General features: G+C 36.2%; 1 protein-coding gene and 1 pseudogene across 1 annotated transcript; one reads left to right on the forward strand and one right to left on the reverse strand.

The window, feature by feature from the left end:
• Positions 1–3,250: 3,250 nt before the first annotated feature.
• Positions 3,251–3,869, forward strand: LOC146902244 (uncharacterized). Its single transcript, XM_085735644.1, has 2 exons — positions 3,251–3,504; positions 3,597–3,869. Exons 1-2 carry the CDS (start codon positions 3,276–3,278, stop codon positions 3,866–3,868), a joined length of 501 nt encoding a protein of 166 aa, XP_085591770.1. The 5' UTR covers positions 3,251–3,275; the 3' UTR covers position 3,869.
• A 3,357-nt stretch (positions 3,870–7,226) lies between these two features.
• Positions 7,227–18,056, reverse strand: LOC146902245 (uncharacterized; annotated as a pseudogene).
• Between the last annotated feature and the right edge of the window lie 2,402 nt (positions 18,057–20,458).

Raw genomic sequence — 20,458 nt, forward strand, 5'->3', positions numbered from 1 at the left:
GAAATAAGATAATTTTATATTTATTTAATAGAAGAGTAAATAAAACTAAAAAAAACTCATTGTCTGGACTCTGGTATTGCATAGAAAGTGTAGAAAAATATTTATCAAATGGTACAACCACCTTCAAATAAAACTGAAATATATGATAATAAATGGAGTAACATTGAAGAGAACAGCGAGGGATCCATCCCTCAAAAAAAAAAAGCGAGGGATCAAAAAATTCCTCAAAAAAATATGATGAATCCAAAAATTTAAATTCTCCCCACAAATTACAATACTCGTATATAAAAGTTGTGGGGGACATGTTCGTTATTTTCTTTTTATTTGATTATTAAGGTGTTACAATACTTTGGTGTTTTTTTTTTTGGTGGTGGTGCTTTGAACCCGACCTTACATATATTATGTATTGTCACTACCAACCGAGTTAAGCTCGCAAGACAATACTTTGGTGTTTAAACACCAAAATATGTTTGTAGGAAAAAAAACTTACAAATATATTAGGAGTGGATTATTATGTATGTTTCTACCTTTAAAATTGAACTTGATGTCAATTTTCTTTTCTTTTCTCTCTATATAACCAACTCCAGAGTTACATATCTAGGAAAAGTGGGTATATATTATTTTTTAGTAAATTACACTCTACTTGTTTAAGAGAAATTTGAATTATGTTTCTCTCTTCTTTTATGTTAAAATATACACTCATCTCCCTTAATTTGAAATAAATTATACTCCATTTTTACGAGAGATCTTTCGATTACAATCCCCTTTATTATGAAGTAAGAGGGGTGTACGAGAGGACGCGGGGTTGGGTCCGGTTGTATTTGACTCAAGCTTGGCCCTCACATTAGATCGGGTCAATTTTTAAATTCAAACCCGTCCATAACTCGAAAGGTTCAGTCCAACAAGGATGAGACAATACAAAGACAAGACCGGGTTTGTCCCAAGACACGTCGCCAATATATACATATATTTTTTTTAATTAATTAATCAACAATTTATTTTTAATCATAGGAAACAACAATATAATCAAAAGTATCAGTCTTTCAAACTACTCAAAAGTAGTACCAGAAACATTGTGTTACAAATTAATTAATAGTTTGTATTCAATATGACCAAAATAAATAGTCATAAACTAAATAGTACAATCGTCACTCAAAAAATAACAGTTTGCAACAATGTGATGCTAAGTTCGAGAAGCAGCAACATGAGACTGAATCAGAGGAAGCGAAGAGCGGTAGTGTGTGAACTGAATTGTATGTTGGAGTTTGAAATATAAAGTGAGTATTGTGGAAGTGAGAGATTCATGTAAGAGAGATCTAGTCTAAGAGAACCATTTGTCCTTAAATTAATTAATTGGGACGGGTAAATTGAGGGGTAATTCGAACCCAATCCCTGTTTAAGTTATGTGTATGTCCCCGTCCATTCTCATGTTTCGTGTCTCTGTTTTCTTTTGACTGGATCAGACCCAGCCCATGACATCCAGACGAGGCGGGTTGTAAGGGTCAATATTTTTTTCTTTTTGAAAGAAGATAGGGTCAGGTTTTATATGCCCCTTTTTTTGGTGAATATGTTTTATATGCCCATATGAATTAATGATCTACTACATTTTAATTTATTTAATTTTAACATGAATACGTTTTTTACATCTAAAAATTTTGAGCCACCATTCAAAAAAAGGTAATTAATTCGTTTAATTTAAATGTCAGTTATTATTAAATTTAATTGTTATTATATTATTAACTTGATAAATTACGTGCTTTAGTGTAAAAAAAAAAGTAATTTTATTTTGTATTGTTTCAAATTTAATAAGATTTTTTTTTGTGGCGAGTGAGGTTTGAACCATGGACCTTGCATATATAATGTATTGTTCATACCAATCGAACTAGCCTCACGAGGACAAATTTAAATTTAATACTCCCTTCGTCGCATGATACTTGACACAATTGACCTTATTACGCATGTCAATGCATAATTTTGAGCTTAAATATCTTGAATATATATTATAAAAAATTATGAAAATTTGATATTTTGAAAATACTCATCGAGACAAATCTAACGACATCTTATATGATATTATTTATCTTTGTATATTCGTAGAAAAATATGGTCAAAGTAAGTTAGGTCAAAATTACACATTTTCAAATGGGTCATCTATTGTGGGAGGAAGGGAGTAAGGTTTAAAACAATATTGTGAATCTAAAATAGAGAAAATTATGCATTTAAATTTTGATTATCTTAAAATGGATATGTAATAATTTTTCTCGGTCCTATGTGTGTAAGATTTTCATTGCTAGACTATTAATTTTTTTAAAAAAAAAATAACCAAGGGAGTAAAGATTGGATTTTAAGTCTCCGTGAGCGTTCTCTCTTCTCTAAAAAAAAAAGGGTCATGTTAACTTGTGCCCTAAGGGCACATGTTAAGGAACCCAAAAAGAGCAACTTTGCATTGGAAAACATAACATTTTAACTTTTAAGAAGTTGACCGCACGACTTTTAATAGGTATATTTCTATATTGAGTTCCTTAACACGTGCCTTGAGGGCACAAGTTAACATTTGCCAAAAAAAAGTCTCCGTTAGCGTAGCTCGGTTAGCAAGGACATGCATTATTATATGCCGGAGTCGGAGTTTGAACCCCGGACACCCCATTTATTCACCTTGAAAAGGTGAATTCTAGCCACCGTATCGACAAAAAAAGAGATTGGATTTTAATAAGACAAGAATAGAATGTAATTCAACCTTCTCATATAAACGAGAGTTTAATTTATTTTTTCTAATATATTTAGAGGGGGAGGAAGTGTATTTATTTTAGGCTTACTTGCGGTTTATTCTAACTTTTACAAGGTTGCGATTTTGGCCCCCTAAGAAAAAAACTACAAAACCACCCCCTAAGTTTTGCAACTATAGCAGTTTGGCCCCCAATGCCAAAAAAATAAAAAAATAACACGTGGCACCTAACTTACGGTGCGCGTCGTCAATAGCAAGTCAAAATTGGCACGTAAGTGGCCAAAATCGCCACATGTGCAAAACTTAGGGGCAGTTTTGTAGTTTTTCTTAAGGGCCAAAATTGCAACTTTGAAAAAGTTAGGGGCTAAAACTGCAATTAAGCCTTTATTTTATTTAAAAAAATAATGTTTGTTAAAGAAGTGCGTAATATTTGGATCGGTCTACGCTATTAAAGTTTTACCTTATAAAAATATAAAATAAAAGAATGTCACACACACATTTGATTTGGACTATAATATATATATTTTCACCCTTGTTGGCTGCTTCTAATATGAGACTATACCACTTTCTCACTTTTCATCAAAGACCAATCCTTTCTTCTTTTCTTCAAAACATGTCTTCAATGATTACCTCACAAGGTGCTGTCTTTGCAACCGCCATGGCTGTCTCCGGCACAGTCATCATCCTTGCTCTCCGTCTTCAGAAATCCCAATTCTCTCTTCACCATGTTTCTTCTTCTTCTTCTTCAACTCCTATTCTACGTTCTTGTTTATCCTCTGGTAAGTTACTTTTTACTACACACATTGAACAAACAAGGTTTTTCTCTTTTAGGGTTTCTTTTTTGTTAACATAATTCTTGGTTTTTGACCAGATGAAAAGAAAACAAAGAAACTGAAGAAAAGAGTTAGTTTTGCTAAGGATGTTGTGGATTCATGTAAAGATGGAGAAGAGTACAGAAAACAACAACATGGTACTAGTACTATGAATAATACTACTAAACATTCTTTGAAATTGAATTCAAGATCAAAGGTTCAAAAGAATTGTAATGGTGGAAACGAGAACAGAGGAATGCCTGCAAACAGAGCAGCTTTGTATAATGGAATTCTTAGAGATCGTGTGAATCAACGATTGGCTTATTGTTGAATTTGGTTTGTTTTTTGTGTTGTGTGAATACTAGTGTGTAACCCGCGCTCCGCACGGGTGGCATTACCGACAGCTACGAACCACAAAATATTCTTGGGACGAAATAAGATAGAAATCAACAATGCACATCGGGGCATCAACAGCATACCTTGCGCTCACAACGGTTACCATAAAACAAACGTCACACGCACCCACACCCGCATGTTTCAAAGTGGACATCGTGAGTCATACGAATGACACGCCACACACCGAACGATGTGCAGTAACACCGAGACACAAAAATTTGATCATGATCAAAAATTAAATATTACGACCAACGAAAGGCTATTGCATCACACGGGCCCTACACAAATACAAACAGCGGAACAAAACCACCAAGAATTTTCCACCACATATTTGGGAATACTATGCCAATGGAACCATACAAATTTAACACATAAATTGGAAATTTTCCCCACTACATAACCTCCTAGTGGCCAACAAAGAAGGAAAGCAAAAAGAAGCCAAAGCCGGAAAAAAGCCCGGCAAAAGCACACCTATAGTTGCTGCAAATTTGACCAAGGACCATAGCATAATAACACGAACAAATCATCAAACAATAACACCACCATGTGAAGCAACAGAACAATAGCATGTACCGTGCACAATGCAGTCTATAAAAAACGCCATCCTCTCCACACAATCTTCATTCCATTCACAAATACTTCATTCACACTAAAAAAGAATGGGAAAGTTTTTTCTAATTTGTATTACTTTGTTTATAATTATTTTCTTCCCGGTTAACATCATCGGCATCGAAGAAATTCGTGTAGATAGCGTAACAATTGTCATGGTCTGCATTTTACCACCGCTAGTCATGGCATGGATTGTTACTATTTGTTTCGATGTAGACACGAAGTAAGATGGTGCCTGCTCCCTCCGACTCCGGCAACTACATAAGGTGATTTTTTCATGTTTGTGCCTAAAAATAGTTTGTTTGCTTCAAATTGGAATGCCGGTTTTAGTTTTTATGCCTCACGCAAAATCATAAGTCCAGGAGATCAAGTTGAAGCCAGCAAGTTGTCCCAAGCATATGCATCCAATCTATGTCCAATAACCTCTAGATTAAACCTTCTAATTGTAATGAAATATTGTCACAAGTGGTGTTTAATTAGAACCTTATGTCGTCTTGTTTCAATTGTTGTTTCATAATATTTATAGTCCGTAAATGAATTTGAGAAAATTAGATTTTTTTCTCCCTATTTTGTGCGAACTTTAACAAAAGTTCATAAAAATGACAAACTCGCCTTTAATTTGCGTGAAAATGAGTATGAGAAAATCAGATTTTCCCCCTTTCAATCAACTCGCCTTTAATCTCGTGCGACATTCAACAAATGATCATAAAAATAAAAAACAACAAAAAACGCAAACGATTAAAAAATCGATATTATGGAACCCTTTCCACTATCCTTCGTATGGTGATAAGGATCACGTCATGTCTTGCATGACAATGAAGATTCTTACTCGTTAATGGCTTGTCATGAAAAACATTATTGCATCTCTTTTTGTCCCGCGTTACTAATCCTTTTTTTTTATGGATCTAATCCATTATCTTGTTTTTCAAAGCGCTTTACGGAAGAGTTTAGTGATAATATTCATATCTATTACGAAGCTTAACAATCATTAAAAATGTCCATCGAAGGCAACACTTCGAAGAAATACCAATTTTAGAACTCGTGAGGAGAATCCACATCGGTACCTCACATTCGACAACACCAAAAACCGGAAGATGAACATAGTAGTTAGGAAACTCATTGGAACAATGCTCGCAACAACATAATAAAATAGTGCGATCAAAAGCATTAAAAATGTTACGGATGTTTCACTCTACATTGTAATATCTCAAACGACGTCTTTTACCAAGGATTCATGCTAATCACGATGAAAACTATACGGCATGATTTTTTTAACGAGTTAATCAATCTCCAACATTGATACCGAATTCCAACCGATGCCAACCGCCAATCCATAAGAATAAAATAAGCTTTATGCATACTCGTATTCTACATCTCCTAATATTGCTCTCGAAAGATAATAACAAATGAAGATATTGCTAAATTATGAATTCTCGGATGCTAAAGGCTAGTTTTATACGGTTAATCACAATCAAGTTACGTACGCCAACACATTGCACAAATAATTAGGATAATAAGTTTTGAAATCACCTGTTAAAGTTGAGAATCCAAAGTCACCGATATTTAGTGTACCACGGGTAAATTCAATCAAGTCATACATAATAGAATAGTGTATAAAAAATAAGAATCGAATAGACAACTCAAACATTGAGTTCGGTGAAATGTCACACAACGGATGAAGGGTAACTTTGGAATTTTGTCGCATACGTATTCTTTATATATAGATAGATTCAAAGATAAGGACATGATGATGTGCCACACAAAATTTCCTAAAGTCCTATCCAAAGCACCACACGTACGTGATGGTACTACCATCAAGAGAGTGTAAATGTAATGCACATGCACATATGTGACAAAAGTTCACCCATTTTTTTTAATCATGCTCTTATCCTTAAATAATGTTTTTATAAGGATCCTTCGGTAATGTTTTTTTGCAGGATCCTTGTCACCAACCTTTTCTTTACGCTATGACGCATGTTTTTTCAAGGATCCTTGTCACCAACTTTGTACTTGGATTGCTTTTTTTTTGCAGAAATGCATTGGAGTATAATAATAACGCATCATCGCTAACTCACGCAGCTTGACTTAAGTCATGCATGTGTAAAAACTAAGTCATATTTTTTTATACACTTGCGTCAATTAACAAACAAACAGGGGTATTTTGGTCGGTTGACCGGGTAGGAGCGAAACTTGCTAAAAAAAGAGTAGATTTCTTTTTTTGTTTGTTTCAATTGCTTGCTCCATCAATAAAAAATGGTCCTATTACCTTGCCCTATTAAAAAATCGTGAAAATACACCATAGAAGAAAAAGACAAAATTAAAGAATGCAAATAGTGCAGTTCACACAACATTAAAACCTTGTTTTTCATCAAATTCATTCACCGCACTATAAAAAACGAATAGACCGTTAATATTAAAACAAGATCGGCAACAAAAACCACAAAATATGATAATAAGACGCATAAAGGTCTTTCGTACAATTCTACATTTTACATGCAAATACATACACATATTACATAGAGTCACATTATGCAAAGATGAGTACTACAAATCACAATTACAAATTCAAACGGCACATTTAAACAATAATAAAGACACTTCAATGCATTCATCAACACTTACGTACCACCTTATTCGTAGATGAGCAAACATTAAAAAAAAAAAAAAAGAAAAAAAACACAAAATTAACAACATCCAATCACAAACCCTTGCAAACATTTAACCAACCGGTACTAAATCTTTTGAAACACTTCATGGTAAACAACATTCATGGTTCGATTCGATGGTTGGCCATGATCATCGCTGACCAATATCTTCAACCCTTTCCTAGTCTTCACACGAGACACGGCAACATACAATTGACCATGTGTGAAAACCGGCCTTAGCGAGTATAAACCAACATTCGACAACGTTTGCCCCGGCTTTTGTTAATGGTCATTGCAAAACACAAACATAGTGGAAATTGACGCCTTTGAAAAGTAATTGACACATTTGCATCGAAGGCACCAAATTCATCCCGGTTATATAAACCACCTCACCACAAGGCGACCCGCTAACAACATTAGCGAAATAATATTCTTCCCTAAGGAAGCAATTGTCAACCTAGTACCATTGCAAAGTCCGTAAGATACATCAACGTTTCTAAGCAACATCACCGGAACACCCACCTTCAAATGTAGCTTATGATTTGGCATTCCGTAACATTTGATGTCATTTAAAAACTCAGCTTGTTATCCATCGACGATCAATCCCAACGTCTTCATCGCATTTGCAAACAAGATCACAACTCAAGTACTCTCTCTCCTCTCCAGCATAAGATCCATCACATAATTATTGACCCTTTCAACAATTTCAAGCGTAGGGGCCAAAATTGCACGATTTTGAAAAAAAGTTGGGTCCTTCATTCCCTCGAGTATGTCGTGTAGGTTGCCCCGACAATATCACCAAGGTGATCACCGTAACTATCAACCGAGAAGATCACTGGAATTTCAACCAACGCCTCCCCATCTTGCACTTCTCCTAGCTTACCGTCACCAATATCGAGAGTCCACTTAGCAAATTCCCTCAAAGACTCGTCTCCACAACCATCCGAAGTGAACCGCAAGCGCATATTCTTCGTCAACTTCAACACCTTGCACCACCGCCACAACGGAGACGAATTGATGGTAGCATGAACAATATCGGCACGACCTCCTTTGGGGACGACGGGAAGTATTTGACGAAAATCTCCACCAAAGACTATGGTCTTCCCACCAAACGGAAGAACATAGGCACCATCGTCAACACCGGTCATTATATCTCGCAAAGTACGATCAAAAGCCTCAAAAGCTAACCTATTTATCATTGGAGCCTCATCCCATATGATCAAACTCGCCATAGCCAATAACTCGCCTTCTTACTATCCTTATCAATCTTGCAAGAAGATTCTTCAACCAAAATCAAAGGTATCGCAAACCGGAGTGCGCGGTCCTCCCACCAGAAGGAGCAAAGATGCAATCCCACTCGAAGCAACATTCAACACAATCTTCCCCTCAAAGCGCAACCTAAATGAAAGGGCATTCCAAAGAAATGTCTTTCCCGTACCACCAAACCCATCAACAAAAAACATCCGGCCCCCGCGACCATAAACCGCGCTTAAAATTTCTTGGTAAGCAAACATCCGCTCTCTGTTCAAAGAACTCGAACAACTCATCGTGTTTTGACAACATTTCAACGAGTCATACGACAATTCATTGGCCAATAGAATATTATCGTATGGTTGGACAATAGGGTTATCAAGTCAGGCATGCATTCAAAATCTTCAAGGGACTTCCCATTCGACCGAAGAATTTTATCAATCTCAATCAAACACAATTGCTTCAAATCATCGGATGAAATAGTCAAATCTACCAAAAAAATCAATAAAAACAAATTAAGCATAATATAGCATACATGCATTCATATCCAATAAAATATAATACTCCTTACTATAAGGAGCACTTACCATGAGAGTTTAACAACCTTCTTCTATCATACAATATGCCATCCTGCCAATATTTCCCACGTCCGCTCCCAAACATTTAGCGGATCACCGAGTGAAAAACACAACAACAAATTTGCAAATGTTTTCCGAACATACGAGCCGAACACATCAATGCCAACTCGGCAAGAGCATCAATAAATTCTCGATCATCGCCCAACAAACCTAAGGCACCGCAAGCCTCGCGGTAAGTATCAAAAACATGTCCATCAACAGCTTCGTATGTCTTCAAAACCGGTACAACCGACCTGGACATTCAACAATAACCTCATGTAATACAACTCCCGAGTGCCGTGAGGTACAAACGTCAATCTTCCTACGGACCGACCCTTCTTACGTGGATTCCAAACACGATCATCGAATCATAGACAAACATAGTAGGAAACTTGGTGTACGTCAGATCTCTCCCCAAAGTATACCTCTTATTGGCTTCCATCCATGCCGGAAACATTGTATTTTTCTTCTCATTCCTAGCCAACACACCACCTAAGTCGAGTTTTCTTTGAAAACAACTCGTTGACCACCACACAAATGAAATGTCGTACGCCGCACCGAGGGCCATCTCGTTGTGAATATCAAACTTAAAAATCCTCCATATGGATTCACAGGGAGATAGATAACGGCAATCGTAATATCGCTCGGATTTCATCAACACAGCCTTCATCACCGGTATGAAGAGAAGGCGTTACCCCGTCAACCCCTTTGGTGATATACTTAAACAAATACTTGATGCAATTTGACTCGTTACAATACTCAATATTTATGTGAGCTCGATACTTCATAATCAACTTAGGATTATACGGGACAACACTACGATTATCCAACCGGATATCATTCTTCATAACCGTCACTCCAAGATCTCGACGCCGGTAGATGGGATACCCACTCTCATCGAAAGAAGTCCTAGCGACAAATTTCTTTGGATAAAATTTGGAACAACGACGATCTTTCATGCAAGGAGAATTAGGTCTAGCAAATCCACATGGACCATGAATCATGAAACTCGTAACATGTCTCGCATACAATTTAGGGTAAAGCTTTTCATCGTGCAACTCAAGACAAATCACGGAATTTATGGAATCGGGAGTGTTAAGTTTATCCTTTGGATCAAGCCACAATAATATATGAGCATGCGGTAAACCACGCTTTTGAAACTCTATGGTGTAGAGACCTAGGAAGACAATATCAACCCATTACATTTCACCACAAAAATACAAATATAAACATATATCATCAATCCATAAAATAAAAAAAAAATTATAAGGTAAAACCCAAGATGAGACAAACAAACTAAAACAACTTACTTGCTATAACTCGTCCAAAAAAGTGACCTTTTTTAAAATCAGCCATCATCTCCTCCAAACTTCACATGGAAAACCCCTCGCAACATATATCCGGTCGATATGGAGCATAATTACCGGTCCTTGCAAGATGACGTTGAATCTCAACCCACTTAGGATTACAGTGAAAGTGAGAAAAAGGTCCGATACCCATATTTTTTACAAATAGCCATCGCATCCCGACAATTATTAAACATGTATCTCTTTCCACCGTGAATGACGCCGCAACACTACCCTTGAACCAATGGAAGACCCATCGTAGTCACCACGACTAACCGCCTCTTCAACGCCCTTAAGAAAGCTTCGATCGTATATTAGCTCGATTCTTTCTAATAAACGATAGCCTCGGTTCTCAATCATGGAGTACAAATCAACAACAAATTGTTGGAAGAGGCGCCTACTCCGTAGAACAATCGAGTCCTCAAGGTCTCGTTCTTGCAACCGAAAAGCAACAAACTCTCGAACGTAAACACGAACACGTTTTTTACGTAACCACCGGTCGTCAACTCGCCAACTCAATGTGTTCTTCATATTGCTTTTCACCAAACGGAAACAACAACGGATACCGGGAGAGGAAGGTAGTTCGGATGTGTCTCATGTATACGCTGCAAATAACCATCCCTCTCCTTCACAACAATGTCCCGACCTTCGCCAATCATCAAAGTCTCCAATAACCAAAGCAAGAACTTCGGAAATCTCGGGCACATTATATGTGCGAGAATCAACCATCCTATTTCGAAATAAACGCAACCTAACAGTGCACATCCTCATTTGCCAAACGGAAATCACGCACCATCCTAAAGCTTTTCACTAACTCATTGTGCTCATCGAACAAACTCATTAAACCTCTCACCGGCGATGGATCAAGATCGGTCCCGAGGTCCGTCATCGCACAAGAGAGCAAAAAATGTAAGGGTAACAATCAATTGGCGTGACAACACTAACGCATGTTTTTTTTTTTAATTTATTTTACCGAAATGTGACATACGATTCACTAATTCATTCTCGGTATCATATATGTAGAGTTGACAAAACTTAGGCTTATGTCCATCGCCCGGGAGCAAACTTCCAATCCCGTGGTAATTTTGACCGTATATCACAAACCGTGGGGGACCACGTCCATTATTCCGTTGAGTTTCAACCCTCCCGCCCATGGAAGTAAAGGAAAACATGTTGTTGTATGATCTAATGTTTGAGAGGAAATGTGCACTGCGTGGATCAAACCCAAGAAACAAATTTCTAATCAATGGAGGAGGCTCAAGCATGTATGACAAACTAATTTTCCCCTTCATACAACATAGCGAAACTTTGGGCAAGACTTGCGGCAAAGAAAATGTTTCTCGATCCTTTCGCCATACCACACCTTCGCACCACATTTTTGACGGATTGTGCTCATTTCGCCAATATCCAAATATTCTAAAAAATGTAAATTTAGTTAAAATTCTCAAAATGTAAAGGTAAAATGACCACAAAAAAAAACACATGCATGCCAAAACATTGATTACCCCGCTCTTCGCCGCTTCGAAATAAACCCAATAAATCGATTCATCATTGTCACCAGGATGAGAGATAGGTGCATCATTGTTGGGAGCCGTAGAAGAACCTACGTAAATAAAAATATAAAAATAATTGAAACTAACAATGGAACCGGAACCCACAAGAATGGATATGAAATTATTATATAAAAATAATTTTCATAATTAATATATACGTGCATGGATATGAAATTAGTCCCAACCTCTAATAGAAAACCAATCAATGGTATAATTTCACATTTTTTCCTTCAATGGACACCACTAAAAAACTATCGCTATTTTCGGGTGGTTGCTTTGGAGTATAGTCTATATGCGGCACGATATGTAGTCTTCTTTAATGTCATCCATATATTTTTAATCCAAAGGTTAATGAGCATTCTCACCATTCTCATATATAAATTGCATTTTCATAAGACATCTCCTCTATGCTATTATCACCTAAGTTGTCTCTATTAATGGGGGCAGGCGTATCACACGCCGAGTAAAACTAACAAAATTAACTCGCTTAGAAAGTCTAACTTATGAAAAATAATGTCATATGAGAATATGTATATAAAAAACATACCACGTTATCACGCATATTTTTTACATACATATATTTTTTCTTTTGAATAATTATATACATATATTTTTATTATCACGCAAATTTTTTATATACATATTTTTCAACAATATATCACGTTTCAATGAGTTATAACTTAAAGTTAGGCTGCACACCGCACTAAGAGTATACAGAGGACATTTGATCAATACTAACACCTACTTGGAATTGAATTCGGAGTGATCGCCGGTCAATCCTCAAACGATTCATACGACCTCCTCCAAAGCAAGCCTCACCGCAAAATAACAAAGATAAAACCTATAAACAATGAGTGGTCATAACAAACGGATTGAAGACAAAACGATAGCAACAATAACCAAGCATCCAACTCACAACACGCCTAACTCTATAAACGAGAGGAGGCAGCCGACATCCTCTGTCTTCTTGCCCTAAGCTTTTCTCTCCTCTCTAGACGCCTTTGTGCAGCCACGGCATCGATTGGCATGAACATTGTTAACCATGGTCGTTGACGATCTCTATATTAGTATTAGTATTGGTGTGCTATTATGATGTATGAATTATGATGTATGAAAACAGAGCATTTTTTCTTTCAAGGTACCACACTCCTGCAATGAAAATAGGCTTAACACACCACCATATATATACTAAAATAAATTGAAGACAATGCCTCTACCACCAAGCGCAAACAGACAAATTCAATTGAACATTATTAATTAATATTTAATATTACCAATAGAGCAGAAAAAACAAATTTGTTTGAAAGTAAAAATCCAAAATAGACTAAAAAGCCAATATGTACTTCTTTGGACATACATGGAAGAATTCCATATAAGTCAAAGAACATTCCCGACAAAGTACATATTAAGAAGATTTAGTCGAAAGTTAGATTTTCCAAGCGTACAAAGGAGAGTTGAACCCATCAAAAGAGACAAAACTTCCTAAAAAAAAGGTTCATAGCATGGCAAACCATACATCCCATTGGAGCAAACCACTTGGTAAAAATAAAATAAAATAATAAACAACGACAAAGTCAAGGAATATATGAAATCAAGGGGTGATGCACCGAAAAAATTCAAATGGGAAACATCTCGTCGAAGAAGAAATATAAATGGTAAAATGCAATTTATTTCCCTCAAAACAAATTTACACAATCTTAGTAAATATAACATACACAATTAAATTAGACCAATTAACCACATGCGTCGTTAGGTAAGTTCTGGATGATCCTTGATTAGCGGCGAAGCTAGCATAAATATTTTGCGGGGGCCAAATTCAAAGAAAAATAATTTTTTTAAATAAACATTTTAAATTCAAAGATAAAATATAATTGTAGTCCAAGTAAATCATAACATTTTAGGTTTAGTCACTATAAAACAAAATTATTTTTTGTTGCAAATTTTTACCAAAAAAGAAGAGTGTTTCCAAATATGCATTTAATCCTAAACTTAACCAATATGTTAAAAAAATTGACAATAATTTTTTCTTACATCAAATGTATATAAATATAAAACAATAACAACGAAAATAAAAATTGACAATAGCTATTTAGAAAAGTTTAACACAAATTCCCCGTGAACTTAACTTAGTTGATAAAGACAATGCATAATACATGCAAGGTCCGGGTTCGAACCCTCGACACGACTCAAAAAAAAAAGGTTGGACACAAAGCCTATGAAAAAGTCAATATTGTTCGTAATTGATTGTATACGAAATAGACTAAACTTTTAGACACTACTATTTGCACCCTCATTTACACTACTACCTCTCTTTTATTAAAAATCTCTATCTAGTAGCTATCCATCCGTAACGTGGAATAATATGCCATCAAGATGTACACTTCCAAATAAGAAAGTGACCATGTCATCTAAGTGTTTGGTTATTTTAATTTTTACATTAGTATAGCCGGCTTAATTTTGCACGATACTTAGAATAAGGAGATGTCTAAATATTGAAATGTATATCTATTGTTAGTCTCAATTATTTGATCACCATTATTGGATTGAATTTGAGATTTTTATTACATCATTAAGCCCTCGTGATAGTGGGTGTATGTGGAATGTGGATGAATATTTTATGGGAATTGTTATGATGAATGAGGGAGTCTCTTCATACAACTCAATTAAAGAAGAGGATTGCCCTCTTTTCATTAGCTACAGTGTAATTATCATGCTAAGACTACACATGTTTTAATCACTTTGGTGGAATATAGTTTCTCTATTCTTTCCCACACACATTAGAATAATTGCGTACCGGTGATCATTGGTTCAATCTTATATGCATGTTTTCTTCAACAAAAAAAATAGATATTGCTTTATCGCTTAAGTGTTATCACAAAGTGGACTACATATGAGAAAACCAAAACTATTTGGGGTCTCGTTTAAATGGTTTTCTATATGTTAAGAGAAAACCATAGCTATGGGGTCCCGTTTAAATGATCAAACAGTCCCACGCATACATAAACACGTACAAAAGCACCCAATATATCACAAGTTCGCACCCAATATATCTCAATCGAAGTCCACAAACAAAAGCAATAAAAGATCTTAAGGCATAATTGTATCAACCATGTTTTGACTACATAAACGAGCGAGTGGCGCACCATGCTCATAATAAAGCAAAAGCCATATGCATTCAAGCTTTAGGCGGTCGGGTTTGCACACAAACCAAATACAAATTACATGATAGAAGCCACCGTGATGCAAATTCATACATCACGGTCACAAAATGCAAAACAAACACAAGACACACATGAAGCACGATAGCATGATCTAATAATACATTGCACAAATAGCAATCCTTCGACACCTTAGTACGACAAACCAAGAGGTAGGCTAATACCAAAAGGTAGGCTAATATATATGACAAATACTTTCGAAACCTAAGACACACAACCCATGAGATATTCCACTACTTGGCCTTGTCAACGGATTTCGAAAAAGTGACCCAAGAGAGAGTGCCGGCGCGGGATCCCCCAAGTCCATTGGCATATCATCGTTGCGACGAACACCCGACAAATGACCACGAGAACTTGATGCCCCATCGAATGATTAACCGCATCACAGCCACCACAAGAGACAGAAGCGGTTGAAACCGATCCACCATCCCCAACGAAGGTGCGAGCCGACGAATGGAGGCTTGAATATACACCGAAAAAACAACTAAACTCGTTAGCCGAAAAACAACCAAAACAAACACCTACGGCTCATGACAATTGAGACATTGATCACCAAAAAAAAGCATGGAAGTCTCTTTAAACTTTATATGAAAGGATGAGGACCAAAACCACACGGCAAAATACAACAAAAAATCCGTAAACATGGCTAAAGAAACAAAACGGCACCTAAAATTTTACTTGGTATATTGCCAATTCACATAGCACAAAAAGCTAAAAAAAATGAGAAACAAAAATGGAAGATTTTCACACACGCAATCCCGCTTAACACTCATAAAACATGACATATACCTCAAAAAACAAACACTCCTCATCGAGGCATAAGCAAAATTCAAAAAAAGAAGAAATCAAACAATGGACAACACACCTTGAGTGGAGTGTAGTTGTTGCCAATGGCATGGTAGCTCCTAATGGTTTCCTCATTATTTGTGACGCGAACAACCTCGAACCTTTCCCTCCCCGAACACTCGTACCGAGGTATCTTCTTCACAATAAATAAGAAATATTTGTCCTTCATTTCGCCATCCCACCCTCACTCATAACATACCTCGAAGCCCCGCAAACCATGGCAAAATCAATAAAAATCCACCAATGAAGACAACATAATGGAATAAAAACAACAACAAGATCCAAAAATCACACACAACATGTATACCATCCTAATCATGGAACAAAAACCAACCATTGTTTTGAAATGCGAGAGATGGAATTCCATCGAGCACGTAATCATACAAATTGGAACCTAGCAAGGCCATTCCCATCATCAACAACAATACTCGGCCGCACCGTACTCATACATTAATTCCCATAGGAAACACACATCCCCAACACCACAAACAAACAAAAAATCAAATAAAAGGCTCTACCTCACAGATACATTGAAAGTAGTTCGTTGCATGGGGCACGGAGATACAAACCATCGTATACACTCATCAACTTCCCGCAATCACACATAGGATACCAAATCCTATGGAACCGATAACAACCGACAATCTTAGCATAAATAACGAACAAACCATCCTCAATGTCAACCAACTCGTATGCGATTTCCTTGGAAGAATCAAGTTAAACCGAGTGGGACATGGAGCAATCACAGATGATGCACCGTAAACATTGCCAAAATGACCCCTTCTAACAGATAAATTTAAACCTAAAAAAAAAAAAAAACACATGCATAACAAAATAAACTCAAATTACCGCAACGGACAAAAACAAACAAAGAAATCAAACACCATAACCAACGATTTTTTTTTAAAAACAACCTTTGTTTGAACCTAAGAATGTCGTGAATAGCCGGTTCAAACAACAACCTTGTGACCTTTTCAAGAGACTTGACCAAAACAATCCCTAAAAAACAGAGATGGATTATGAACTTCAGAATGATTTAACCAAAATATTAATTTAAACAAAGGAACAGACAACCACTCCACAAACCTTCTTCCCTTCCAGACCGAACAAACCGAACCACAACAACCGGTAAACCCTCTCCACAAATCCTTCAAAAGATCCTTGAACATAGCAACATAGCTTCCAAAGTGAGTGCACACTCAATCCTTCCACTTCAAAACACACAACACCAACAAAATAAATAAAACCTAAAAGCAAATGACCCACCAAACGAAACCTTCAAGTTAGGCAACATACCCGAGGTCGGCTAACTCCAATCTCACAACAAGTAGCAAGATTACCAAATTTGAATCAACAACATAGTCATAGTACGAGACCGATTAAAAGTCCCATGACATCTGAAAAAATGGATTGAAGGATAAAAAAGAGTGCAACTTAAATAACAAACAAAAATGGTTGGAAAAAAAAACGTTAAAGACACTAACCAACCAAATGACGATTTCCAAAAACACGCCTCCGATCTCCATTGCCGTCGACACAGCCAAACCATAACGATGAATCACATAGCTATCATCGACATAAAACTTTGTCTTTGTATGAACAAAGCAATCCCGTAAGCATGCCCGGTAAGCATGCAAAGCCCTGTATTGGGAAATAAATGGAAGTAATGGATGACATAGACTCCATTTTCATGCAAAACATCTTTGAACCGAATCACACATCTTGGTGAAACAAGTTGCTTGGATCCCGTTACCCTACAAACCATGCAAACATAACCACATGAGAAATCGGCAAGTTATCTACCATAAAAAACTAAGACACAACAAAAACATAAACCACACACAACATGTTATAAGATAAAACGCTACAAAACTACATAAAACACTCACATCCTCATCAAGCAACACCATTTCGGTTGAGTTGATCCTTCCAGTATGACCTCACTCACGTTGTTCCAAAGCTTAACAACTCTAACCTTAATGGTCCAATCCATCCTTGGTGGCCTAAGACTCGATATCGCATTCGCAGGGCGCCGCATTGCTTCGTCAAAGACTTGGAACAAACTAACTTCTAAATGACTTATGAAGAAAGGAGAAAGTAGCTACTTATAAAGGCAAAGATACACGTATGTATGGGTAAGTTATAAAAAGTTCGGTTGTGGAGCTCAAAGAACAAACGGACTCAAAAATATAAAGTGGAATTGTTAATTGATATATTGATATAATATTGATATTGATATAATAGACATAGACATAATACCACATAGAGAAAATGAAAAACAATCCACCATACGTCCGAATTAGTGTGGTAAACTCGTTCATAGAAGTGGTACTCTAGCAAGTCACGTGAGAGTAGACTTGATTTGAAAAATAGCCACCTAATACTCGGATTACTTCGCACATGCTCTCCGAAGATAATATACAATGAACCATCATTTTTTTTTGGAAGCAATTTGAAAAACCCAACATCAAGTCATACAATGAAGTTGTCACACCAAAATTAGCCAAAACATGAAACCAAGGCTCGCTTAAGATTACCCATTTCGGGACAAAACTAAGATGAAATCCTCCCATCTTTTATGTTCGAAGTCATCTAATTCGACAAAAATCTTACGGTCATACGCGCGTTTTTTTAATAATAACATCATATAGATCACACTCGAGTTTTTCTAAAAATAACATGAGAATGAGAGACACCGAACCACGGTTTTAATCCAAACACTTGTAAGAAAAACCGACAAAAAACCTACATATTAAAAGCGCATTTTTTAAAAATTATCATCCTATAGATCGACGCAAGTTTGTTTTAAAATAGCATGAGAATGAGAGACACGGAACCACAATCTTAATCCAAACACTTTTAAGAAAAACCGACAAAAAACCTATAGATCATACGCGCGTTTTTTTTAAACATAACATCAAATAGATCACACGCGAGTTTTTTTAAAGATAACATACGAATGAAAAACACCGAACAACAATTTTAATACAAACACCTTCAAGAAACATCGATACTCGCTTAAACTACATCTACGAAAAAACACCCAACACCGACAAACAAAACGAAACAATTATACAAATTAACCAATCACTTATTATAATAAATTCACAGAGTGTGTGTTATAATAAAATTAGATAATTCTTAAAAAAAAACACCCAATTGCATTTGAATCACTGATTTTACAAATGTAGCAAAAAAAGAAAAAGCTAAAATATGGTATTGGTCCCTGGAAAATAGGCCGGTTTTGGTTTTAGTCCCCGCAATTTTTTTATAGTTTTTGGACCCCGCAAAAATAGGCCACTTTTGGTTTTAGTCCCTGCGAAATTTTTTTTTTTTTTTATAGTTTTTTGCTCCCCGCAAATTTGAATCACCGACCTATTTTTGCAGTGGACCAAAAAATATAAAAAAATTGCACGGACTAAAACCAAAAGTGGCCTATTTTTGCAGTGGTCCAAAAACTATAAAAAAAAATTGCAGGGACTAAAACCAAAACCGGCCTATTTTCCAGGGACCAATACCATATTTTAGAAAGAAAAAATACACACCAATCACTAATCAAGTTAACTCACCGGCATGTCCGAAAAGATGGAACGATCACGGTGCAATGATTCAATTTGAAAAAATCAAAATGCTAGTATGCCAATCCACCCTAACTACACTCGTTGAATTGATAGAAGAAGCAAAACTCACCGCCATGCCCCGCCGCAAAATACATAACCTAAACCACTCCCTCAAACAACATACCATATTAGTCAATGAAACATGTCACAATGACATGTCACACCACATTTGGCAAAAATAAAAATTCAAATCGAGTTCTCATCCATTCACAACCAATTTATCTAATGAAACCTTTTGGATTCTCGCCAATACAATGCTATCCCTTTCGGACCCCACTCCATAAGTCCCTAAATTTTTTTCATTAGCTATATTTAAACATACATAGGATGCAATGGGACTAAAGAAATAAAATACACACTTGGTTGGCCACATAATGGATTGAAAAAAACGTTACCCATATTGTTTAGACCCCCAACAACAAAATGGAATGTGATCGATATAACGATATGGCCGGAACGATATGGGACTAAAGAAATAAAATACACACTTGGTCCCTAAATTTTTATCTTTTTTGGCAACCTCGAAGTCTATACTACGGTGGAAACAATAAAATGTGATCGATATGGCCGGAACACAAAAAAAAAAAAAAAACACCCTAAAAACACTTCTAGAGATAAAACTCACCAAAATACACGTCACTACCTAAAACAAACTTATCCACAGAGACAACCGCGGTACAAACGATAACAAACACCGTACATCATCGCTACTCACCCCAAAAAAAGAAGCACCTAAAAATTAAAATCCCATTGCACAAATAATAAAACGAAAGCGAAAGCGGATAATCGATAGAACGAATTTGTTTTTTTTTTTAAAAAA

This window comes from Medicago sativa, chromosome 8 (genome assembly GCF_051527215.1).
Source record: "Medicago sativa cultivar Bolivia chromosome 8, Bolivia_mono, whole genome shotgun sequence".
NCBI classification, from domain to species: Eukaryota; Viridiplantae; Streptophyta; class Magnoliopsida; order Fabales; family Fabaceae; genus Medicago; species Medicago sativa.